This window comes from Balaenoptera ricei, chromosome 1 (genome assembly GCF_028023285.1).
Source record: "Balaenoptera ricei isolate mBalRic1 chromosome 1, mBalRic1.hap2, whole genome shotgun sequence".
In the NCBI taxonomy this organism is placed as follows: Eukaryota; Metazoa; Chordata; class Mammalia; order Artiodactyla; family Balaenopteridae; genus Balaenoptera; species Balaenoptera ricei.
The window spans coordinates 137021508-137041737 of NC_082639.1; the positions used below are offsets into that span (position 1 = coordinate 137021508).

A 20230-nucleotide genomic window follows, 5' to 3' on the forward strand; every position below is an offset into this window, starting at 1 on the left:
TGAATGAGTGCTTAGTAGTCATTTCTGAGCATAGCAATTCTTACTTAAGGCATTAAAGGGCATCCACATCCGAAAGTACCAGAACATTTTCTGATGCCCTTTTCCCCCTTCCCCTTCCCAAGGAAGATTCTGTAGTAATCAGTCCTTTGAGAAGGTTCTGTTAACTTTTTGGATTCAAGAACTTTCCTTAATTGCCACATTTCTTAGTGTTTGAAATGTGTCTGAGTTAAAAAAAAAATTGTCAGTTTTGAAATGACAACCCTCATCCTAATTGACTGAGTTCTATTACTGTACATCTCTTTCCAATTCCTCATGAACACATAAACATAAATTTGGAAAACTTACTCTATTTTATTTTAAAACCTTTGAATCGAGGGTCTTCACTCACGTATGTGTGGAACATTGATTGGGGAGTAGGGAGTTTGGTACCAGTGGACAGAAGCAGAAAGAGGCAAAAAGAGGCGAAATCTCTTCAAGGGAGAGGCGGCCCTTTCATCTCTGCACATGCAGGGCCAGCGTTGGGTCTGGTCTATAGCAGGTGCCCATTGAACGCAGATGGTGAGATGAGGGAAGAGGAATAAGAGATGAAGTTATGTGTAGATTTACGAGTCCAATGCATGTTCCTTGAAAGCCTGGGCAATGGAGACTATTGTACATATCACATGAGAGGAGAGATACAGGCCCCATGGGCTCTTACTCTGCGCATGATGTCTTACTGCTAACTGGCAAAGAAGTCACTGCTGGGAGTGAAGAGAAGGGAGAGAAGACGCTACTGTGTTTAGGTCGGGTTCTTGGTAATCGCACTGATTGTTAATGCTGTTAACATTTCGCTTGCTTAATAATCCACTTTTAATTTTACCCGTGGCAGTTCTTCATTCCTACAACACAGCAATGATTAAATCTGTGTTCAGATGGTTGTAAATTCACCCAAAGGTCTTAAGCAATGGGTGAATTATACTCATTTAAGTTAGAACATAACATTAGCATTCAGGCACCTCAGGAATAAATACTAATTCCTGAAATGCCTTTGAGTTCCATTATATCCCTTTAGTTTCCTTTTCCCAGACACACGCAGGACGAGATTCAGGGGATGGGTTTTATCTGAATATTATAAAGGTCACTCCTCTGGTAACATAATCCTGACATATGGGTTTCCGGGGTGGCTTATTTAAAATAGGACCAGGAAATGTGAATTTTTTTAAAAAAAGGGCCTCTCTTGTCTGATATTACAGAAATCTGCTTTTTAGGAAAAGAGGCACAGGGAAAGGCTAAGAAAAGTGTTCTGCCCCCTTTCGAGTAGGGTGCCTTCTGTGGGAGATTGTCACGTGATTGGCAGCTGGGATTTTTGTCCGTGTTTCTCACACAGCCACAGGATTGAGGAGAGGCCTGCTGGTGCTTAGAAAAGGTTTATTCCTAAGAGGAATAAACCTTTAAAAAATTTATTTCCAAGGCTGGGAATCTGTCCCTTTTTAAAAGTGCGCTCTACGTCTCCCTTTTAATATGGGGATGTGGAGTAAAGTCTCTCCCTGTTGGCTTGGGATTTCACAGTGCTCAGTCTGTCCCTGTGAGCGGCTCTGTCATCAAACTCGTGTTCAGGGCCCCAGGGGGCCAGGCCAACATGAATACTCACCACTCCTGGCCCTGCTGTTTCATGCCCTCTGACTCTCATTCATGCCGTTCCCTCCTCATCTTTCCCTCGGCTAATGCCTATTGTCGTGAGACCCAGCCAGGCTGACCTCCTCAGCTAGTCTCCCCCGTGTCCCTGCCCCAGCCAGCTGGGGAAGAGCCTTTCTGGGTTTATGGCGCCTACCGTGCTCTGTCACGGTCATCTCTGTACTTCCTGGCTCTGCATGCCTGTAGAACTGAACTGCATGGAAGTTTCCCTCATGACCCCCCTCTTGGGGCTATTACCTTGCTGGGTCCCACCTAATGTTACCTGGAGGTTAGAGTTGATCTGACAATGTGCACTGGGACCAGTTTCAAGGGAGAGAAAGAGACAGTGTTATCCCAGGTAACCAAGTCTGAGAGGCGGGTGGTCACAAGGAGCTGGAGACTGACTGAGCCAATGGGAGGCAGGCTCAGCCAGTTGGGCCTGTTAGATGTTCTCCACCGGTGCCCATAGATGGCACTAGAGCCTTGGCGATCTGGCTACCACTGGGCACTGCAGGCTTGAGGGAGCTGGATAATGAGTCAGTCTTTGTGGCTGATCAAGGGCTCAGAATCATAGACAGGACCAGTCCGGGTGGTGCTGGAGCGTCCAGCAGAGGCTGCCACCCAGCAGTGACATTTCCTGATGATAAATGCAAAGGGTGAGATGGAGAATTCAAAGCGAGTGGGAGATAGGGAAGGAAGAAAGAGAGAGAGAGACGAAGAAAGGATAGAGGAGGAGGAGGAGGTGGGGAGAAGGAGGTAGAGATAACGAGGCTATAATGAGAGAATAGGAACAGGGGAGGCAAGAAACACAGATGGAGTAGCAAGACATTGGGAATGAGATCAGCCTACCTGTGTTATTGTGATTTATAATAAATACATAGTTGTCTTCATCCACTGTTCCTGGCTCACAGCTCCCAAAACCCTTGGGATTTACTAAAAGTTGAGAAGTGATAAAGGTGTCTTTCGTTATGTGAATGAGGTGACTTTTGGAGGCACCTAAGGATGGGGGCTGGTTGCCAAGAGAACCAACCACACGATTAGAGGGTTGGAAATTTCAGTCCCACCCCCTGACCTCCAGGGAGGGGAGAGAGAGAGGCTGGAGGTTGGAACAGTCACCAATGGCCAATGATTTAATCAATCATACCTATGTAATAAAAAGCTAAAAGGACAGGGTTCGGAGAGCTTCCAAGTTGGTGAATAGGTGGAGATTTGGGGAGAGCGGTGTGCCTGGGGAGGGCATGAAAACTCCGTGCCCCTTTCCCCATGCCTTGTCCTATGCATCTCTTCCATCTGGCTGTTTCTGAGTTATATCCTATTATAATAAACCAGTGATCTAGTAAGGAAAATGTTTCTCTGAGTTCTGTGAGCTGCTCTGGCAAATTAATCAAACCCAAGGAGGGGGTCTTGGAACCTCCAATTTGTAGCTGCCAACCAGAGGCACAGGTCACAACCTGGTCTTGAGACTGGTGTCTGAAGTGGAGGGCGGTCTCCTGGGACTGAGCCCTTTACCTGATTCTATTCCAGGTCGATAGTGTTTGAGAATCATTTGTTGGTGTGGGGAAGCCTCCACGTACACGATGGGATTGGGTCCAGGAACCCCTTCACTACCCAAGAGGGTGATGCAAAGAAGATACTTTGGCAGAAGTGATGGGTGAACACTGAGGGGTGGGGGAGGGGCCGGAGCAGAGGAGAAGGCTGGCCTGTCGGGAAGAAAGGTGCACCTCCGAGATTCCCCACAGGACTCAGCAGAAGCACGTCATTCCTTCAGGATCTTTTATTAACGTATAGAAAATGTGTTTAAAAAAGGAACTATACAGAGGCTAAAAGCAACCAGGACTAAAAATACTAGTTAACAATGGTTAACAAGTGGAGATTCCAGTCTTTGAGCTACAGTGCCACGGAAAGATGGGGGAAATGGGTTAGTCCTCTCCCTTCCTCTGTCTGTTTTTAACGTTATTTTAGTTCATTTACGTGTGCATTGCCTGGGGAGTGTGTACTCCATTTCGTCTTGTTTTTTTTCTTCCTTCCAGTCTTTCTTTTAAGGAAATGCTTTTCCAGGCACATTGTAGCTACAAAGTGAGTAAACCGGTCTTTGTTATTTTTACCTGAAAAGGCTTGTTAAAAGTTAAAACGACAAACTCAAATTTGGAGGGACTGGAGGATTTGGTGTTTATGACTTCTCAGAACAACAGTCTAGAGACCATCAGGGTGGGTTCCAGCTGCCGAGCCCCAGGTAACAGCTCCCTCAAAGTCACGGTGACTTGCTTCGGGTACCTGGGAATTCCTGTGGGCCTGGAGTGTCTTTGAGGTTGGAATGATGGGATGGGTGTGTGGAATGAGAGGAAGGGGGAGTCTGTGTGTTAGCAGTAGCTTGTGAACCTTGGTCTGTGGGGCCGTGGTGTGAGTCTAGGCATCAGGGAGGTCATGGGTGGGGACGGAGAGTTGGCAGGGGAGCACTTTCTTGACTGACATGTTTTTGGAACCTGTGGTGTCTGCTGCATCTAACACAGAGGTCGCTGCTGTCCTTGGGAGAGGACCATAAAATGCAGAGATCTCCCCCAGGACATGTATTCCTTTACATATAAATGTTGTTCAAATAAGAGACAGGGGCTCGTTTCTGGAGTTTGGGCCAGGCAGTGAAAAATACAAGTTACCAAGTACCAATTGCCTTCTAAGTTCCCCAAAGTAGCATCTCAAAGTAGCTGAGATTATAGTTCCTGTCTTCTGAGGCCCCCTGCCCCCTGGGAGGTGGGAGCAGGAAGGGAGAAGGGTAAAGAAACCAGGGAATGAGCAAGATTAATTTGTCTCCTGCCTTCTTCTAGCCTCATTCCTCAAAAGTTTCCACTGACATGTCCCTGCAAAGAACCATGAAGGTCCTAGTACCCCTGAGAGTCTGGAAGGAGGGAGCCCAAGTCAGTCTATAACTTACAGGTTTTAGCCTAAAAATTCTTGGCATTTCTGCATTTGATGCCATCTGCATTGCTTTGAGTACATGAATAATATAATCCTTTTCCTCCCAAATTCAAGAGTAAAACTGACACTCCAGGAACACGTGCCATGCTTATTCTGGGGGCATCCCCCTCCTCAACCCTGGCCACGTCTTCTGCCTCAGTTTGAGAAGAATGACTCTGGAATTTCCCACTCTGCTAATGTTGGATGAGGCAGAGGCTGCATATTCTCCAAGAAGTGGGGTGGGGGAAATAGTGTTTCTGTTCTGGTCTTTACCTTCCCCTCCCAACCCACTGTGACCCTCTCCTTCACCTCCCAAATTAAAAAAAAAAGGAAAAGGAAGAAGTTGCCAGGATGTTTCTTACTTCTGATGGTGAGGTTGAAGGTCCCCTGGAGTATGTGGCAAAAACTATGCAAGAACTGCCTTTTCTTAAAAGACAGAGAGGAGAGAGGAAGTGGCGTTAGAAGCCCCTGTGTGAGAATATTAGTAAATCCAAGATGGTGGCCACTTGGCTAAATAAATTTAAAGGGCTGCAGCCTCATGAAGCAGCAAAAGCATGGACTTTAGTTAGACAGAGAGCTTCCAATTATGGCTCTCCTTAGCAGCTGTGTGACTTTGGGCATGTTACTTAACCTTCCCTTTCTTCTATTCTCTCATCTGTAAAATGATTAAACTTGAGCCAGGGTGTGGTGAAGATTTAACAGTGTGGTGAAGATTTAACAAAGTAATAGATGTCAAGCTCCTAGCACAGTATCTGGAAAATAGTAGGTATGCAATAAATACCATTTCTCTTAGTCTTCATTTGGGGAGAGAAAAATGAAAAAGCCTATGCCAGATCTGATCTCAGCTCTGTTACTAATTAGCTGGGTAAACTTGGGCAAGTTGCCTAACCTTTCTGGGCCTCGGTTTCCTGGAGAATGAAATGAGGGGGATGGGTTAGATGATTTTCAGAGTCCCTTCCAGCTTTGAAGGTTCCCATATTTGCCTTTTGGAAGCTGTGTTGAGCTTATCAGTGTCAAGGACAAGATGTTAATAAAGAACGCAGGGTCTTCCTGGGGGCTGCCAAACCAGTGATGGGAAGAAAACAATAGTTCTCATCCATGCATTTGCCTCCTGGCCATGCACCTGGGCCCACACCCTCTCTCGTGGCTTCAGTGTTCCAGGCCTCCTGAGATGTTTGCGATGCCTCCCATGATCCCCTGATGCCAACGAGCCAGTGCCAGTACCTGGGAGAGCTGAGCCCGTGAGACCAGAAGGCTTAAACGAACTGGAAATTTAGCATCAGCCCAGCTTCACAGTCGACAATGAGTAGCTGTTTTATGAAGTTAACAGCGGACAGGGGTTTTCTGAGGAACAAGAGCTGTGTTATTTGGATGCTCTGCAATAGCCTTATTAAGCTTGGGGAAGGAGGGAGGATTTCCGGTGGGGAGAAAATGCAACACTGTCCAAACACTGCAAGGTTTGCCGAGGACATTTGGACAATGAAGTGCTGCAGGTGCAGTGAAGTCATGCTTCAGGCAAGGGGTGACCTTGAAAAAGGAATCAGAAATGCTGGAGATGGCAAGTCGGGCTTGTGGCTGCTGTGAAGGAAAAGCGAGGTCCGGGCAGACTGGTTGAGCAAGCAAAGAAAGCCCTTCTGCTTCTCACTTCTGTGCTGTGAAGGCCTCTGGTGCCTTCGTTTGGTGAAGTGGGTGAACTGACAGGAGGTCTGTGGGGAGGTTGGGGGCTAGAACTCAAGGAACTAATGCTGGTCCCTTTACCAGGGCTCCTCACGCCTGGTCTCTGTTTTTTTTTTTTTTTTTTTTTTTTACTGTGGGACCATCTGTAGAAAGCTTGCTTTTTGTCTCCAATGACCCATCAGCTTCTTTTTTATGTTATTTTGTATTTTACATTTAATTTTTTTCTTCCCAGCTGTTTCTCAAAGCTTGAAGAGCCCAGAATGGACATAAGTAAATCCAGTGTGGATACCATTAGGATGCACCAGACCCATTCTTTCAAATTGGACCTGAATCTACACCAACACATTCTTTATCCTAGAGTTTTTCCCTTACTTGTTTTTAGAGGTTTCCATTTGGCCTGTGAGTACTCCTTTGGCCTGGTAGTGCCAGAATGTTCCAGTATTGCTGAGGGAAACCGTATCCCATCTGTGTAGGGTTGGGTTATGGAAGAAACAAAGGTTTAGGGAAGCATTTAGTCAAAGATCTTCAGGGTCTTGGCCAAGGGACCCTAAGGTAGAGCCAGAGAGAGGCTATAGGTACAGTGCAGAAGCCAGCCCCGTGACTCACCTTTCCTCAGAGCAAAGAACCTCTCTGTTATTGTTGCTGGGAGGAAAACAGACCACCCAGGGAGGCTAAGCAGAGCTGAGTCAGCAGCTCTTGGTATCTGGAGCTTTGTGCAAGAGGCAGACTCCTAAACTTCACAGATTCACTCCAGTCCTCTGCAGTCCCAAGGCCCTTCTTGCAGCCATGGCAAGTTTGAGGCAAGTGAAAACAGATTACCCCACCCTCTTGGGATTATTGAAACTGAAGTGCGAATCTTTCTGAGGTTCCTTATCAAAGTTTTAAGAATGGACAGTGAGATGCAAGTATAGGGCCCCCTTTGGAGGGAAAGAAATGGAAGTAAGGGATTAGATTGAGTAGGAGTCTGGTGATAAGAAAGCAAGTGTAGAAAATCACATATCTTGAGTTAAGTGGCTCCACCTTTCCTGAAATTCTGGGTGGAGGTTAAAGAAGAAAAAGAAAAATGTTTTCATGCCCAAGGGGTATTTGCAAATCTAGGCTACCAGCTAGTCTATTTCAACCCCCTCAGCTTGGGCCCCCACTGTTCTCACAGGTTCCATTTATCTTCTAGAGGAGAGGACAAAGGGGAACTCATAAACCCTCTCTCAACTGATGCTTTTAAAAGGGCTCTTTGAAAAAATTCCATAATGACCTTTTGTCCCTTAATCTACAGCTCAGTTCTGGGACTGGATTTTGAAGGTATAAATGTGATTAAGGATTGTTTGGTTTGGCATTGAGCTCATTGGCAACCTTGGTTCTTCAGGTTTGTCTTTGAAATAACAGCTTCACTGTGCAGAGAGCTGGTTGCTTCCCAGGTGGGAGGGCACAGGTGTTGGGTATCTTGCTACTCCATGAGTAGTGGAGTGGGAGCTGGTAGGTGAAGGGTAGGGTGGATTTAACTATTTCTGGAAGTTTGCTTTGCATTTCCTTGCTGCCATTTTTGTTGTTGTTTCTTTTACAAATCAGTTGGCCAGTTTTCCTGGGTCCTGGTTTGGTATGAGTTCTCCTGAAAACCTGGAGGCACTGGGTATCCTCAACCCCACTGTCAGTAGGTGACTGGGGGTTGTAAATGCCCCAGTGGTCACACTTAGCAAGTCTCCCTCCTCCAGTTAAATCTGTCTAAAGGCCAGCAGGAATTTTCCACAGATTTGTCATCTCCCCCCTACCCCCGCCCCTTCACCTTCCAGATATAAGCCTGGAGAATGTGAGTTTACTGTATTGGAAATTATCTGATGGGGAAATGCAAAAAAGAAGAAACTGTCTGGATCTTAGGTCTAGGCAGTGAGTGTATTGCAGTCATTGGTGGTAGGGTTTGTTTGTTTGTTTTTTTTCTAAATACACATCCTGATGTGTCTGCAGTTTAACTGCCTCTGAGCAGGGTCCACTTCTATTCCCTCTGAGTCCCTTGAGGGAAACTTTGGTGTGTGAGGGTGAGTGCTTTGTGAGTATTGCTTACTGGATCCACCCTTGGGAAGAGCACGGGTACTTGGAGGAACAGGATAAGCAGGAATGCATGAGTCTAGTTATGAAGCTTTGAGTCAAGTTGACCATGGGCCTTGGGGAGATAATGGGGCACAGTGTCTCTTAAAAATGGTGAAAATTTGTGAGAAAATCACTCTACTTAATAAAAGGAATCTATAAATCCTTTTATAGAATGTTGGGTGAGCTAATCTTTGAAGTTCCTTTCTAGCCTTTAACATGAATCTAGGCAATGCTGCTGATACTATTTATAAAAATGTTCCATAGGGTAAAATGATTCCAGTAAAAGACAGATTTTGGTTTCCACTGATGTTTCTTGGCTTTCACCTGAATTGACAACATGGAGACTCATAATCTTTTTCCGTTTCAGTTCCCTTGATGAGGTGGGCTGTACTGGCACTAGGTCCCTGGGTTCTGCTTTTATGGACAAAATGAGTTCAGCCACTTATTTGGCACAATCTTTTCTGCAATGTTTTCGTGTGTGTGCGCGCACCGCACACTTGTGTGTATATTTGACTGATGACTTCTGATTCTTCCTTTCTTTCTTTCTTTCTTTCTTTCTTTCTTTCTTCCTTTCCTCCTTTCCTTTCTTTCTTTCTTTCTTTCCTTCCTTCCTCCTTCCTTCCTTCCTTCCTTCCTTCCTTCCTTCCTTTCCTTCCTTCCTTCCTTCCTTCCTTCCTTCCTTCCTTCCTTCCTTCCTTTCTTTCTTTTCCTCCCTCCCTCCCTTTCTCCCTCCCTCCCTTCCTTCCTTCTCTCTGTCTCTCTCTTTCTGTCTTTCATAAAGCAGGGCTTCTGGTGAATTTTCATTCACCAGAATGAAAAGCAGGGCTTAATTGTCCTCTCTCACCGATGCCAATTTCCATTTTCAGATCAAAGACTAGCCTTACTGACTGTCAAAACTGAAAGGGAAACCATTCTAGTCTAAACTTTCTTTCAACAGATGAGGAAACTGAGGCCCTGAGAGGTGAAACAACTGTCCTGATGTCATAGTGCCAACAAAGTGGCAGAGCTGGGCCTATTCCTGAGACGCCAGTTTCCTCCTTCAACATGCTTCCTACTGTTCATTGGTGTCCCACTCCCTATCTAAATCTTATTTAATTAACGGGTTTCTTGAAAGAATTGTTTCTGTCTCTTCTTCCTTCCCCTAGTTTTTTGAAGCCCATGGTGAACTGAGAAATGGAACCTCCGTTTCCAGCACTGGTCCAGCAGTTACATCCACACCATGGCAGTGAACAAGGCCTTGAGGGTCTGCTAAAGGGAGAGTGCAAGTGGCAGCTGACTCCATCCTCATAACCTCAGAAGTGTGGTTGTCAGTCTGAGGGACTCTCCTTTCCTGGTTAAGAGAGTTTGGTTAGATTGTGGATGTTTCCATTAGAAAATTTCCAACTCTCAGGCTCATCCCGTGATTGGTTGGGAAAGGCCCAGGATGCCCCAGTTTGACTAAATGTGGGCATTACAAAAAACAGAACTGGGGCCTTAAGGAAAAGGCAGCTGGGGAGACTGGGCATGGATTTTGGCAGATGCTGCAGGGATGCTTGCGGATGGCATTTGATTGGAGAAGTTGAAGGGTCATGGCATTTAGAGCCTCCAGCTCTCTTGGGTTTAAAAATCAAATCATGCCAGTGAAGAGAGCACATCTCATAAAATGGGAGGTAGGCCCGCACTCCTCCCCTCTTCACCTTTGGATTTCTAGATGTTAATTCCGCTGGCACTTTTCATTTTTACTCTCAAAGGCAGAATAATAAAAGAAGATGGAGAAAGGCTTCTCATGAGCTCACCTCATTAAGGAGGTCATTCCTGTTTCTCACAGGACCAAAAAAGAGGAGAAAACTGAAACCAAAACCCTAAAATTCCACCTCTTCCCAAGGATTATCAGTCAGGGGAATGGCTGGCTGGTCACATAACTTCTTCTGACTCTTATTAAGCCCCACCCCCACCCCGCCCCCCAAGGAGAGCCTGGCTGAAGACAGGAATGAGGCCTTTCGTTTGCAATTCAGGAAAAAAAAAAAAAAATCCATGAAAAATAGGACCAGAAACAGAGAAAATGGAGCTAAGTGCGATCTGTGTTCCCCGTGGAACTGGTCATCTCAATGGCGGGGGCCCTGATTTCTATTTCTTCTGTCCTTTCCTCCATGCCTGACCCCAAATTGCTACAAACCACAACTGTCTCCCCCTCCCATCTTCAAAGAAAGTTGCTGTCTGTGACCCGAGGGAGGGGCAGGGACTTATGACCCCTAGGTACACCGCTGCTATGCAGCCCAGGCTAGGGGCAGGCAACACCTTGGGAGCTAGAATCCAAAACAGTGGTTGCACTTGTGGGGCTGTAGGGGGTCTAAGGGTTAGGGTGGAAGTGGGCAAAGGATGGGTTGGCTGGAAAAAAGGCCACTACTCTTGAAAGGTGACAGAGGACACTTGGCTGGTAAGAGTAAGAGTGTCAGATGATAATCTTTGGCCCGTTAGAAAGGCCTTGGGTTATTGGGACGGGGTGAGGTTAATCTGTTTCCTTTTAAGGGGACTTGTTGGCAAAGCTTTCTTGCTGAGGCCTCTTCTCTGGGCTGGGGTGAGAACCTGGCCATCCAAGGCAGTGACCAGAGCACAATACCTGGAAGTGAAGGGCATCTCAGAAGGAGGGCAGCAAAGAAGGCACGTGCCTGTCACCGTCACAGAGTCTGACTCCAGGGTTTGCCTTTGAATTGGTCTTTTAAGAAGACGTCTCACTTTTCCTCCTTGGTGGGAAAAGAGGGGCAGGTTAAGGATGACTGGGTAGGAGGGAGCATGGAGACAGAGGGTCAGGCCCGGGGGCAGCAGAAACCATGAGCTGCTGATTCTCAGCTGATTCCTGCTACATCCTGCTTCCTTCAAACGCTCTTAATATGTTGCAAAGCATTACTATGTCCCCCACCCCTTGTTTCATATTATAAAATACAAACAAATGACAGAAAAGGTCAGTTGGCTCGCAGCCGCCCACTGCTTAGAACTGCAAGGACCGCCGTTTCCTCCCCGCCATGAGACGGTGGCTGTAGGGGCGCATCTTCATTTCCACGAAGGGGATGGAGAACTCGTGGCCTTTCCAGTGGTACCAGTTGATCCCCTGGGAAGGAGAAAGATAAGCATGTCAGATCACCCCTACCCCCTCAACGGAAGTGCCAGCTTGAAAAGATAGGGGATGATGAGAGTGGAGAATCCAAGGTGTGCATTTAGTCATTTCCCATTAACGTGAAGCTTGTGGCTGAGTTCCCAAAAAGGGCAAAAGAGCAGAGATTTGTTTCTAGCTTTTCTCTTTAGACATTGCCAGTGGCCTGGGTCTATAATGGGAATGTGTTGCAGGTCATTCCTTATTGCTGGCTTTCTGGTTTTGGCTTTCAGGATTTGCACGCACCTGCAGTATCTAGTGTTGAATTTCAAATTCCCAACAGTATAGAAGCATTTCGAAGAGCATAACTGTGTTTGACTGCTCACTCCCGATGGGAGAGTCAGGTGGTTTCCACCTATCAGGTGACCAACCATCTGGGTTTGCCCAGGACTGAGGGGTGCCCTGGCTGCTAGCCTTTCAGTGCTAAAATTGGAGAGGTCCCAGTTGGCCCAGTTGGTCACCCTATCACCCAACCCAGCCTATGGACTTGTGGTCTCTAATGGGGAAAGACAGTCCCGTTTACACTGCTATTTCTGATCTCTCCCTTCCTAGGACACTTCTTTGGATGAAGCTGAGCCTCTGAAGCTGTCCCTGAACTTGATAAGCTTTTCATGGGATATGCTAGATGAGGAAGTGAAATGGGACTTGACTGGTTGTCAAGGGCTTCTCTGGGGTGAGTTCCAGCTCCTGAGTCCAGGTGCCTCCCTTTTCTTCCTCTGGCTTCGACTCTGTCCTGCTCTTATCCCAGTGTCTGCATTACTTTCCTCTTTATGAGAGTCCTTTCTCAACACTCTGAGTGTATCTTTTTAAAAGGGAAATATAAGACCCACCTGTGTACTTAGAACATAAAGCCAAGGGACGTGGGCTGCACGGCTCTGGGTCATTCATGCAGCGGCAGAGCTTCACCCACCTGGCTGTGCCTGGACTCCCCGTATTTCCCATTGAGGTTGGTCCGGTGGCAGTTCTTATACCACCAAGCCCCCTTGTATGACATGGCACAGTTGGTAACTGCAACATCATTGTCTCTGTCCTCTGTGGAGAAAGGGCGGCCCTGATGATAGCTGAGGGAGTCCCCTGGAAAAAAGACACATTCATGAGGCCGTCCAGCCTGTTGTTCTTTTGTCAGGATGTTCTGGACATTTGACCCATGCCCAACAAACCTGGAGTCCGCTTAAGAGACCTTCCACTCACCTCTCTGTTCCTATCTGGCTCCTCAGCCTGGCTGCACTGAGCTCTTACTCCACCTACCCCTTGGGTCCACTACTTCCGGGCTGCTCTCCCCAGCTCGTTACAGTAAGTCCCCTACATATGAACCTTCAAGTTGCAGACTTTCAAAGATGCGAACGTGTGTTTGCACGTCCAATCACGTAAGTTAGTTCACATGCCTGGCGTACATTGTCACGTGCGTGCATCCTCTCCAAGTAGTTGTGCTTTTGTGTACTTTACTGCACAGTACTGTATAGAGTACAGTAGTACAGTATCTTTATTTCTTGCCTGTTCACTCGATGCCAGCCCCTGTATGCCAGTTGTTGTACTGTACTACTGTACTTTTCAAGGTACTGTACTATAAAATTAAAAATGTTTATTTTTGTGTGTGTTTGTTTTTTATGTATTATTTGCGTGAAAAGTATTATAAACCTGTTATAGTAGAGTACTATATAGCCGATTGTGTTAGTTGGGCACCTAGGCTAACTTTATTGGACTTAACGAACAAATGGGAGTTACGAATGCGCTCTCGGAATGGAACTCGTTTGTATGTAGGGGACTTACTGTGCCTCATTCCCCTGGCCTTCTGCTCAGAACTCTGTCCACTCAGCTCCACTCCACCATCCCCGTCTGTTTCTTTCAGGCCAGCACTGGGACACAGACATTCACGGCTCCTTTTGTCTCAGAGGAGACAGAGATGAGCCATGGCGACCTGGGCCAGTCCGGGTCACCACCGTACAGCCTGGCTTTCTCCATGGCTCATCAGGCCCAGTCAGCTCACACCCAATATCCCCCTGTTCAGAACTTGGGGCCACATGTGAAGAGGGACATTAGCTAACTAGAGTTCCTGTCCATAGGAAACAGGATGGTAAGAAAATCCTAACCATGTCGGAGGAGAAGTGGTTGGGGAAACCAAGGCTGTAACTTGGGGAAGAGCAGGCTTGAAGGGGGAGACAGTGTCCATTATCACTGACTCCAAATATTTGATGGACTATTGAGTAAACAAACAAACAATCCCCCCCAAAACAAAAACTCTTTGGGAAAGTATGAGGATCAGTAGGCAGAGACTGCAAGGTGGCATATTTGGGCTAAATATATGAGGAGAAATTAGCTAAATATTAGAGCTGTTTATAAATGGTATATACTATTTGGAGATATGGAGAGATCTCTATTCTTAGAGGCTGGGTGTTCTCTTGTTGGGATGTTATGCAGGGGACTCATATGAATTGAGTATTTGAGGTGAGGTATCAAACTGTAATTAATTTATACCTACTGGCCAAACTTTTGGCAGGATTTGTGGTTAGAAATGTTGTGAAGGGGCTCACGCTATTGAATGAGTGTTGTCTTAGATGCTTCTGAGGTCACTTTAAGCCAGGATAGGTCATAGTTCTGATCTTGTGGCTTCCGAGTCCACACTCACAGTGGCCACTCAATGCCTCCAAGTGCTTCTGGCCACAACTTAACTCTTAGGAAGATGATCTTTGTTTTATGGGGAAGCCTGATTCCTTCAGGCCAGTTGGGTCCCTAAGTCCATATGTCATTATTTCTATCCCATCTTTTTCATTTCCCCCTCCCAGTCTCTAAAAAACTAGGCTTTGTGTCCACCCAGAGCTAATCCCACTACCTGCAACTCATTCTTTCCCATGTCTTCCAGGTCCTGGAGAAGGCAGAAAATATTTATTTTTTCCTTTATATATATATATATATATATATATATATATATATATATACACATACATACACACATACATACATACATATATATATATATATATATATATATATATTAGGGTTTTCATCTCCTCTCACCCTAACTCATACTCATATCCTTTGCCTTAAAAAATCTTGAATTAATCCTACTCTCTAAAGACCCTTTCTTTACCATCAATTCCCTATGTTGTCTCTACCCACATTCCTACCTTCTCATCTCCTGCTTGTCTCCTTGTAATCTAGAAGCTGCCCTCATTACTCCCTTGGAACAGTTCTCTCCCACTTCCACTCTGTTGTGCTTTCTGCACATCAGTACATTATCTAAGTCTTGGTTTTTCTTAATTTCTAACATCAGTCAAGTCTCCTATGATCTCCTACCAGGATTAATGCAGCAGCTCCAGCTGTTCTCTGTTCTTCACTCAGATTTACTTTATCCTATTTATGGCTGTCACTTTGATCTTCCTAAAACCCCACATCCATTGTGTCACTCAGGACCCACCGTGGCTCTCCGCTGCCCACCATATTAAGACAGAACTCCTCTGCCCCCTCGGTTTTAAGGCTCTCCAGGGCCTGGCTCCACCCACTTTCTTTTTTATTCTTTCTGAACTCACACCCTGTCCTGGACAGCCAGGCCCTTTGCACTTTCCCTCCCTCCACAGTAACTGCTCCTTTTGTGATTTTTCTCCCAGGATTTTCCTTCCCTGGAATGTTTCCTTTACCATCAGGATCCCAGTCAAACGCCACTGCCTTCATGAAGCCTTTTTCAACCACCCAGAGCCCCCTTCTCTGAATGCCTGGTAAACTGGGAGTGAGTACCATTCATTTTGTGATGAGTTGCTTCTTAATGGTCTGTTTTTGTAAATGGATGTTTAGTTCTTGCAGAGGTCATGTCTTATGCTTCTTCTGAGTCCTCACAATTCACACAATGAACTTTTAGAGGTTGCTCAACAACCTTTTATTGATAACTTGACTTGGAATTTTCGGTTCTAATCCAATTAGAGTCCTGGTTAGAGACTTGGATTTTTGTAGCCTTGAGAACAACGGAGATGGGAGAAGGGGCTGAACTTGGAATTGGAGGCCATGGGGATGGATTGTTGCCAGAAGGGCCAGTAAAAATGAGCAACATATAAGATAAAGGCCAGGGAACTTGGGCAGTAGTAAATGCCAGAGAGAGGATGGGCTTTTCCTCCCTGGAGACCTTCCAGTCTGGAAAGAACAACCGTTGTGTGACATTGCCCAGAGAAGGGGGCAGCCTACATAAGCCTAGTTTCTCATCTTTTGAAGAAGATGAACTGAATATATGACATAAGAGGTCAGACTGCAATTACTTTATGATGATTGGCCAAATTGTTGGTGGGACTTGCTTCTGAGACATGACAGTAGAACGCAGTCCAACAGTTATGACCTCCATGGGGCCCGGTAGCGAGATAGAGCTGCAACAGAGGCTGCAGCAGCTGGGCCCAAGTTAGACAGGTAAGAGCATAGGCCCGGAGCAAGTGAGGTGGAGGGAGGGAGGGAGACCATCTAAGGAAGTGGGAGGGCTTGCTTCTCTTTCTGTGGGAGAAATAAGAACTACTTTTCTGCAGGCACGATTCTAATCTTAGGGAGTGGTTGGTATCAGGTTATTTTTGCAATGATTTAGTCTGATATTTTGTTTAATACACTCCATTTCAATGGCTATTTTATGCCCAAAGTGTGGTAAATTGGATCTTTTGTTGGGGCACTTCGGGCAGGTCTGATTGCCATTGGGAATGATCTCGCATATGAAAAACAACAAGGGAAAGTGTGTTTTCTCTTTGGAGTAACAGTACCTGGCTGAGCAGAGAAATAACTGAGCAAATGCAGTCGTTGGAGAGGCAACACTTGGACGATCTTCTGAATTCCAAGAGTTATAAAAATGTTGCTAAATTTATATCCTAGCATTTAGCCCTATAATTGGAGTTAATGAAAGGACCAGTAACTCCATGTACCAAATAGTGGAATATTTGGCAAAACAGGTTTTAGGAAATGTGCTCTAAGAGAACCCTGGAAATAGATTGGCAAAGCCTAAGAAGCAGACTGGATATTATGTTCTGATAAAACTATTAATGCAACAGAGCTTATAGAGATGGTTTTGGTGTACTTAGTGGAAGTGCCATAAAAATCTATACAGAAAACATGACCATGTATGGGGTTCTCGTGGAGGAATGAAAAGGAATGTGGCCCATGGGGAACATTTAGGGCTGTTGTGTGCTCCTTGATGGAGGAGTTATGGTGACTGCTGATGGAGGGGAGTAGAGCTCAGAATGGGGGGAATCTGTCTTATTTTTATTAGTTCAAAGGTGGTTTTCCTAGATGTCATTACAGGGGAGATTTCTACCAGACAATAGATGATTATGCTGTCACTGGATAAGAGCCTATATTGATTAATCTAGACAAGAAAAATAATCCTTCACCCTCACATTGTACTTTTTTTTGTTAACTTTAAAAGCACGTTCGCTCTATTTATCACATTTTTTTCCTGACTGCTCTGTGAACTAGGACAGGCATCATTATTAAGATTTTCCAGATGAGGAAACTGAAGTCCTGAGAAATTGATTTCAGGTCACCTGAGTGGTGAGGGGCAGTGTGGACCAGAGGCAATGCGCCAGCCCTCCGCCCTCCTCCTTGGCTAGCGGGGAATTCTGCAGCTCAGGACTAGAACATGGGGGCCCGGTCCTGCTGCAGGCCCACTGCCCTCGGGGGCTGCTCGGGGCCAAGGTACCTGCGGTGCCGTTGTAGCCTCCTATGTGGAGTTTGTACAGGCTTCTGCTGCCCTCGACAGAGAACTTGTCATAGTAGGCGAAGGCGGCGTCCTGGCCGTCACGCATGTCCACGCGCAGCTCGTAGTGGCCCTGGGACGTGATCCAGTGTATGTTGTCCAGCCCTGTGGAGAAGCGCAGAGAACGCAGTCAGCCTGGCCTCAGTGGCTTTGGAAATGGGACGCAAAATGCGACTATGACCTCAAAACAGATGTTCTGGGAAAGAGGAGGGGTACTGGGATTGCTTTTGCCTTCAGTCCTTCCCAGGTTGTTATCAAACAGACCCTACCAGACTGAATTTCCTCCTGCAAAAAGACCAGACCAGTTCTGCTGATGAGTTCCCACCGCAGGTCAGCTCAGGGGTCCTACCATCTAGTCATGACCCAGTACCGGACAAGCCCTGAGCCTCAGGATTCCGGGCCCTGTCCCCCGCCACCTCCCACTGCACACCATGGTGTTAGTTGAAGATGACAAGATGCATCACATAGGTGTGAATTCTTTGGTGTGAGTGATAGGAAGCAAGAGGTAGAAACACTGATCAGAGTAATTCACAGTAGGCCCTCGGGGTCCAGGATATCCTACCATCTCCTAGTAGCCTGGGAGGGGGTTCCGTCCACCTTTAATTACACTGCCCCTTGTTCTCTCAGCCTCCAGACCTCCTGAGGCTCCCATAACTGGGTCAGAGAATATTGTCACCCGTTTCCTAACTCCAGTTCTTTTCTCTCTAGTCTACTTGCTATATCTTGCACTACTACGTCTTCACTCGTCTTTCTGGGCAGTTACTCTCCCTCACCCACTCTCTCCTTGGCCTCTAAGCTTCCCAGGCCTTGGTCTAATAGATTCTTGTAAGATGCAGACCCCGTGAGTCCAGAGTTAGGCAGATCCCAGATCTTCCTTGGTGATATTTTCTCATATGTATTTTCTTGTCTCTTTGCCCTGGATGGCTGTGCTCTGGGACTTTCTGATTTTGACTACCTGCCCAGACTTTGAACCACTCCCCTCGCATTGCTGGTGATCTTTGAGTCCTCCTGATTTCTACCTGCTTACTGAACTTGGGTCCTCTTGCTTTACTGTGACATTTGATATCTATCAGAGTATACCATGACTTAGAATAAAAAAATTTGCAGAGATGGAAAGGAATCTAGAGATTACTTAGGCTAGTCTCTTTGTGTTGTGGAAAAGGAGGCTGAAGTCCAGAGAAGTGAAATGACTGGCTGAGGGTCACCTCGATCTTTCTGTTTCCCTGTCCTGTTTGAGAGTTCAAGCTTTATGTTAAGTTATATGTTGAAAGCTGTTTGCTATTTGCTGTGTGCCGGGTTGTTGTTACCCTAGACTTGTGCTTGTGTGGATATGGTGGATCCTGGTGGTGCCCTGCCCGGATGCCCTTTATTTTTTTATTTTGTACTGTTTTTATTTTGAAGAAGGGAGATGTTACAGCATGTTTTCTAGGATAAGATGTATAGGGGAAAATTCAATGAAGAAGTAGAGAGAAGAGAGAATTGTCAGAGGGGGAAAAATGGTCCTTCAAAGGCAAGTGGAAATAGGAGCCAACACACATCTGGAGAGTTTGGTTAGATCACAGACAGTCCAGATGCCCTTTAATTGGACAGTGGACATAGCCCCCAGCTGCTAACAACTCACAGCTGCCTCCTTCTTGGATCATTGCCCTTGACCAAACAGGAGTTGCTCTACTCTGGAAGTTACCTGCTCCCTCCCCCATGCCTTGGGGCAGACCTCCATCAATACCTGATGTGGAGGTACCAAATCCCAGCCCCCTTGCCCCACTGGAGACCAACTCTGAGGAGCAATTCATGCTCCAGAGCTTCCCTGAGGATCAGGCTGAAGCTAATCTCCCACCAAGATCCCACTGTTGAACATTTCCCCCTGCTCTATGCTACTTCCCTCATTCCCCGTCTGAGAGCACGCCCCTGATAAATCACTTGAACAAGAATCCCTGTCTCGTGGATGGATCTAGAGACTGTCATACAGAGTGAAGTAAGTCAGAAAGAGAAAAACAAATATCGTATATTAACGCATGTATGTGGAACCTAGAAAAATGGTACAGATGAACCGGGTTGCAGGGCAGAAGTTGAGACACAGATGTAGAGAACAAATGTATGGACACCAAGGGGGGAAAACTGCGGTGGGGTGGGGATGGTGGTGTGAGGAATTGGGCGATTGGGATTGACATGTATACAGTGATGTGTATAAAATTGATGACTGAAAAAAAAAAAAAAAAAAAAAAAAGAATCCCTGTCTCAGGCTTTGCTTCTAGGGAACCCAACTTACAACATAAACCATGGGTCAGAGTGTTACCCCTAACCTGAGTATTGTCACTGAACTACACATCACCAGGCTGTGCTTCTATTTAAGAGCCCTCCCCGGCTCCCTATTACCTATGGCGTTGAGTCAAACCTTCTCTTCCCCACTTTAGGTACCACAACATGCCTTTGTTCAACCCACCTTACCTCATTTTCTTCTTTCCCTGAGCTGCATCTTTGCTCTGGTTGGATGGTTTTTCCATTGTCCCGTTTGCACATGTCAAAAGGATCCCTGCCTTCCCTCTTTTCTTGTGTGCTTCCCTCCTGCATTCTTCTTACTCATCCCTCAATGTCTTCTCCAGGAAGCTGACTCTTCCTTCTCTGAATATCTGCAGACTTCTTGTCAGTAGCTCATAGATTAGTACAGTGTTTCCCAATGTGGGAGGGCATCTCTGATGATACGAGAAGTAGTTGGGGAATAAGGACTAAATAACTTTGAACATGTAGGGAGAAAGATATTTCCAAACTCTCTCTTTTTCTTAATAGATTAAGGGGAAACTTTAACCCTGATCCTAACGGTAACTCTCAGTCTCAGTTTGGATCTTGTACTTTGTGGTTTACACCCAACACCTTCTAATCTCCATTTTTAGTACCATCAACACAGCAACAACTGGCATTTAATAATATATATACTGTTTTCTTTTCATTGCGTTTATTTTTGAGACTCCCTTTTATTTATGGCACATGATGACTAGCTTTCCATTTTTGGCACTGCTGTA

The 20230-nt window shown here is 46.0% G+C and overlaps 1 protein-coding gene and 1 long non-coding RNA gene across 4 annotated transcripts in view; one reads left to right on the forward strand and one right to left on the reverse strand.

Annotated features, from left to right (window-relative positions):
* Positions 1-20230, forward strand: part of LOC132373580 (uncharacterized) — a 421816-nt gene that overhangs the window by 123330 nt on the left and 278256 nt on the right. For all 3 annotated transcript variants that reach the window (XR_009505461.1, XR_009505459.1, XR_009505460.1), the window contains exons 3-4: positions 12047-12167; positions 15100-15218. This is a non-coding gene — a long non-coding RNA (uncharacterized LOC132373580). The remainder of the gene's footprint in view (positions 1-12046; positions 12168-15099; positions 15219-20230) is intronic.
* TNR (tenascin R) overlaps positions 11333-20230 on the reverse strand; it is an 83545-nt gene continuing 74647 nt past the window's right edge. Inside the window, exons 19-21 of the mRNA XM_059936925.1 lie at positions 17154-17315; positions 12405-12568; positions 11333-11452 (exon numbers count right to left, since the gene is read on the reverse strand). Coding sequence (XP_059792908.1) covers positions 11333-11452; positions 12405-12568; positions 17154-17315 — 446 coding nt within the window. The remainder of the gene's footprint in view (positions 11453-12404; positions 12569-17153; positions 17316-20230) is intronic.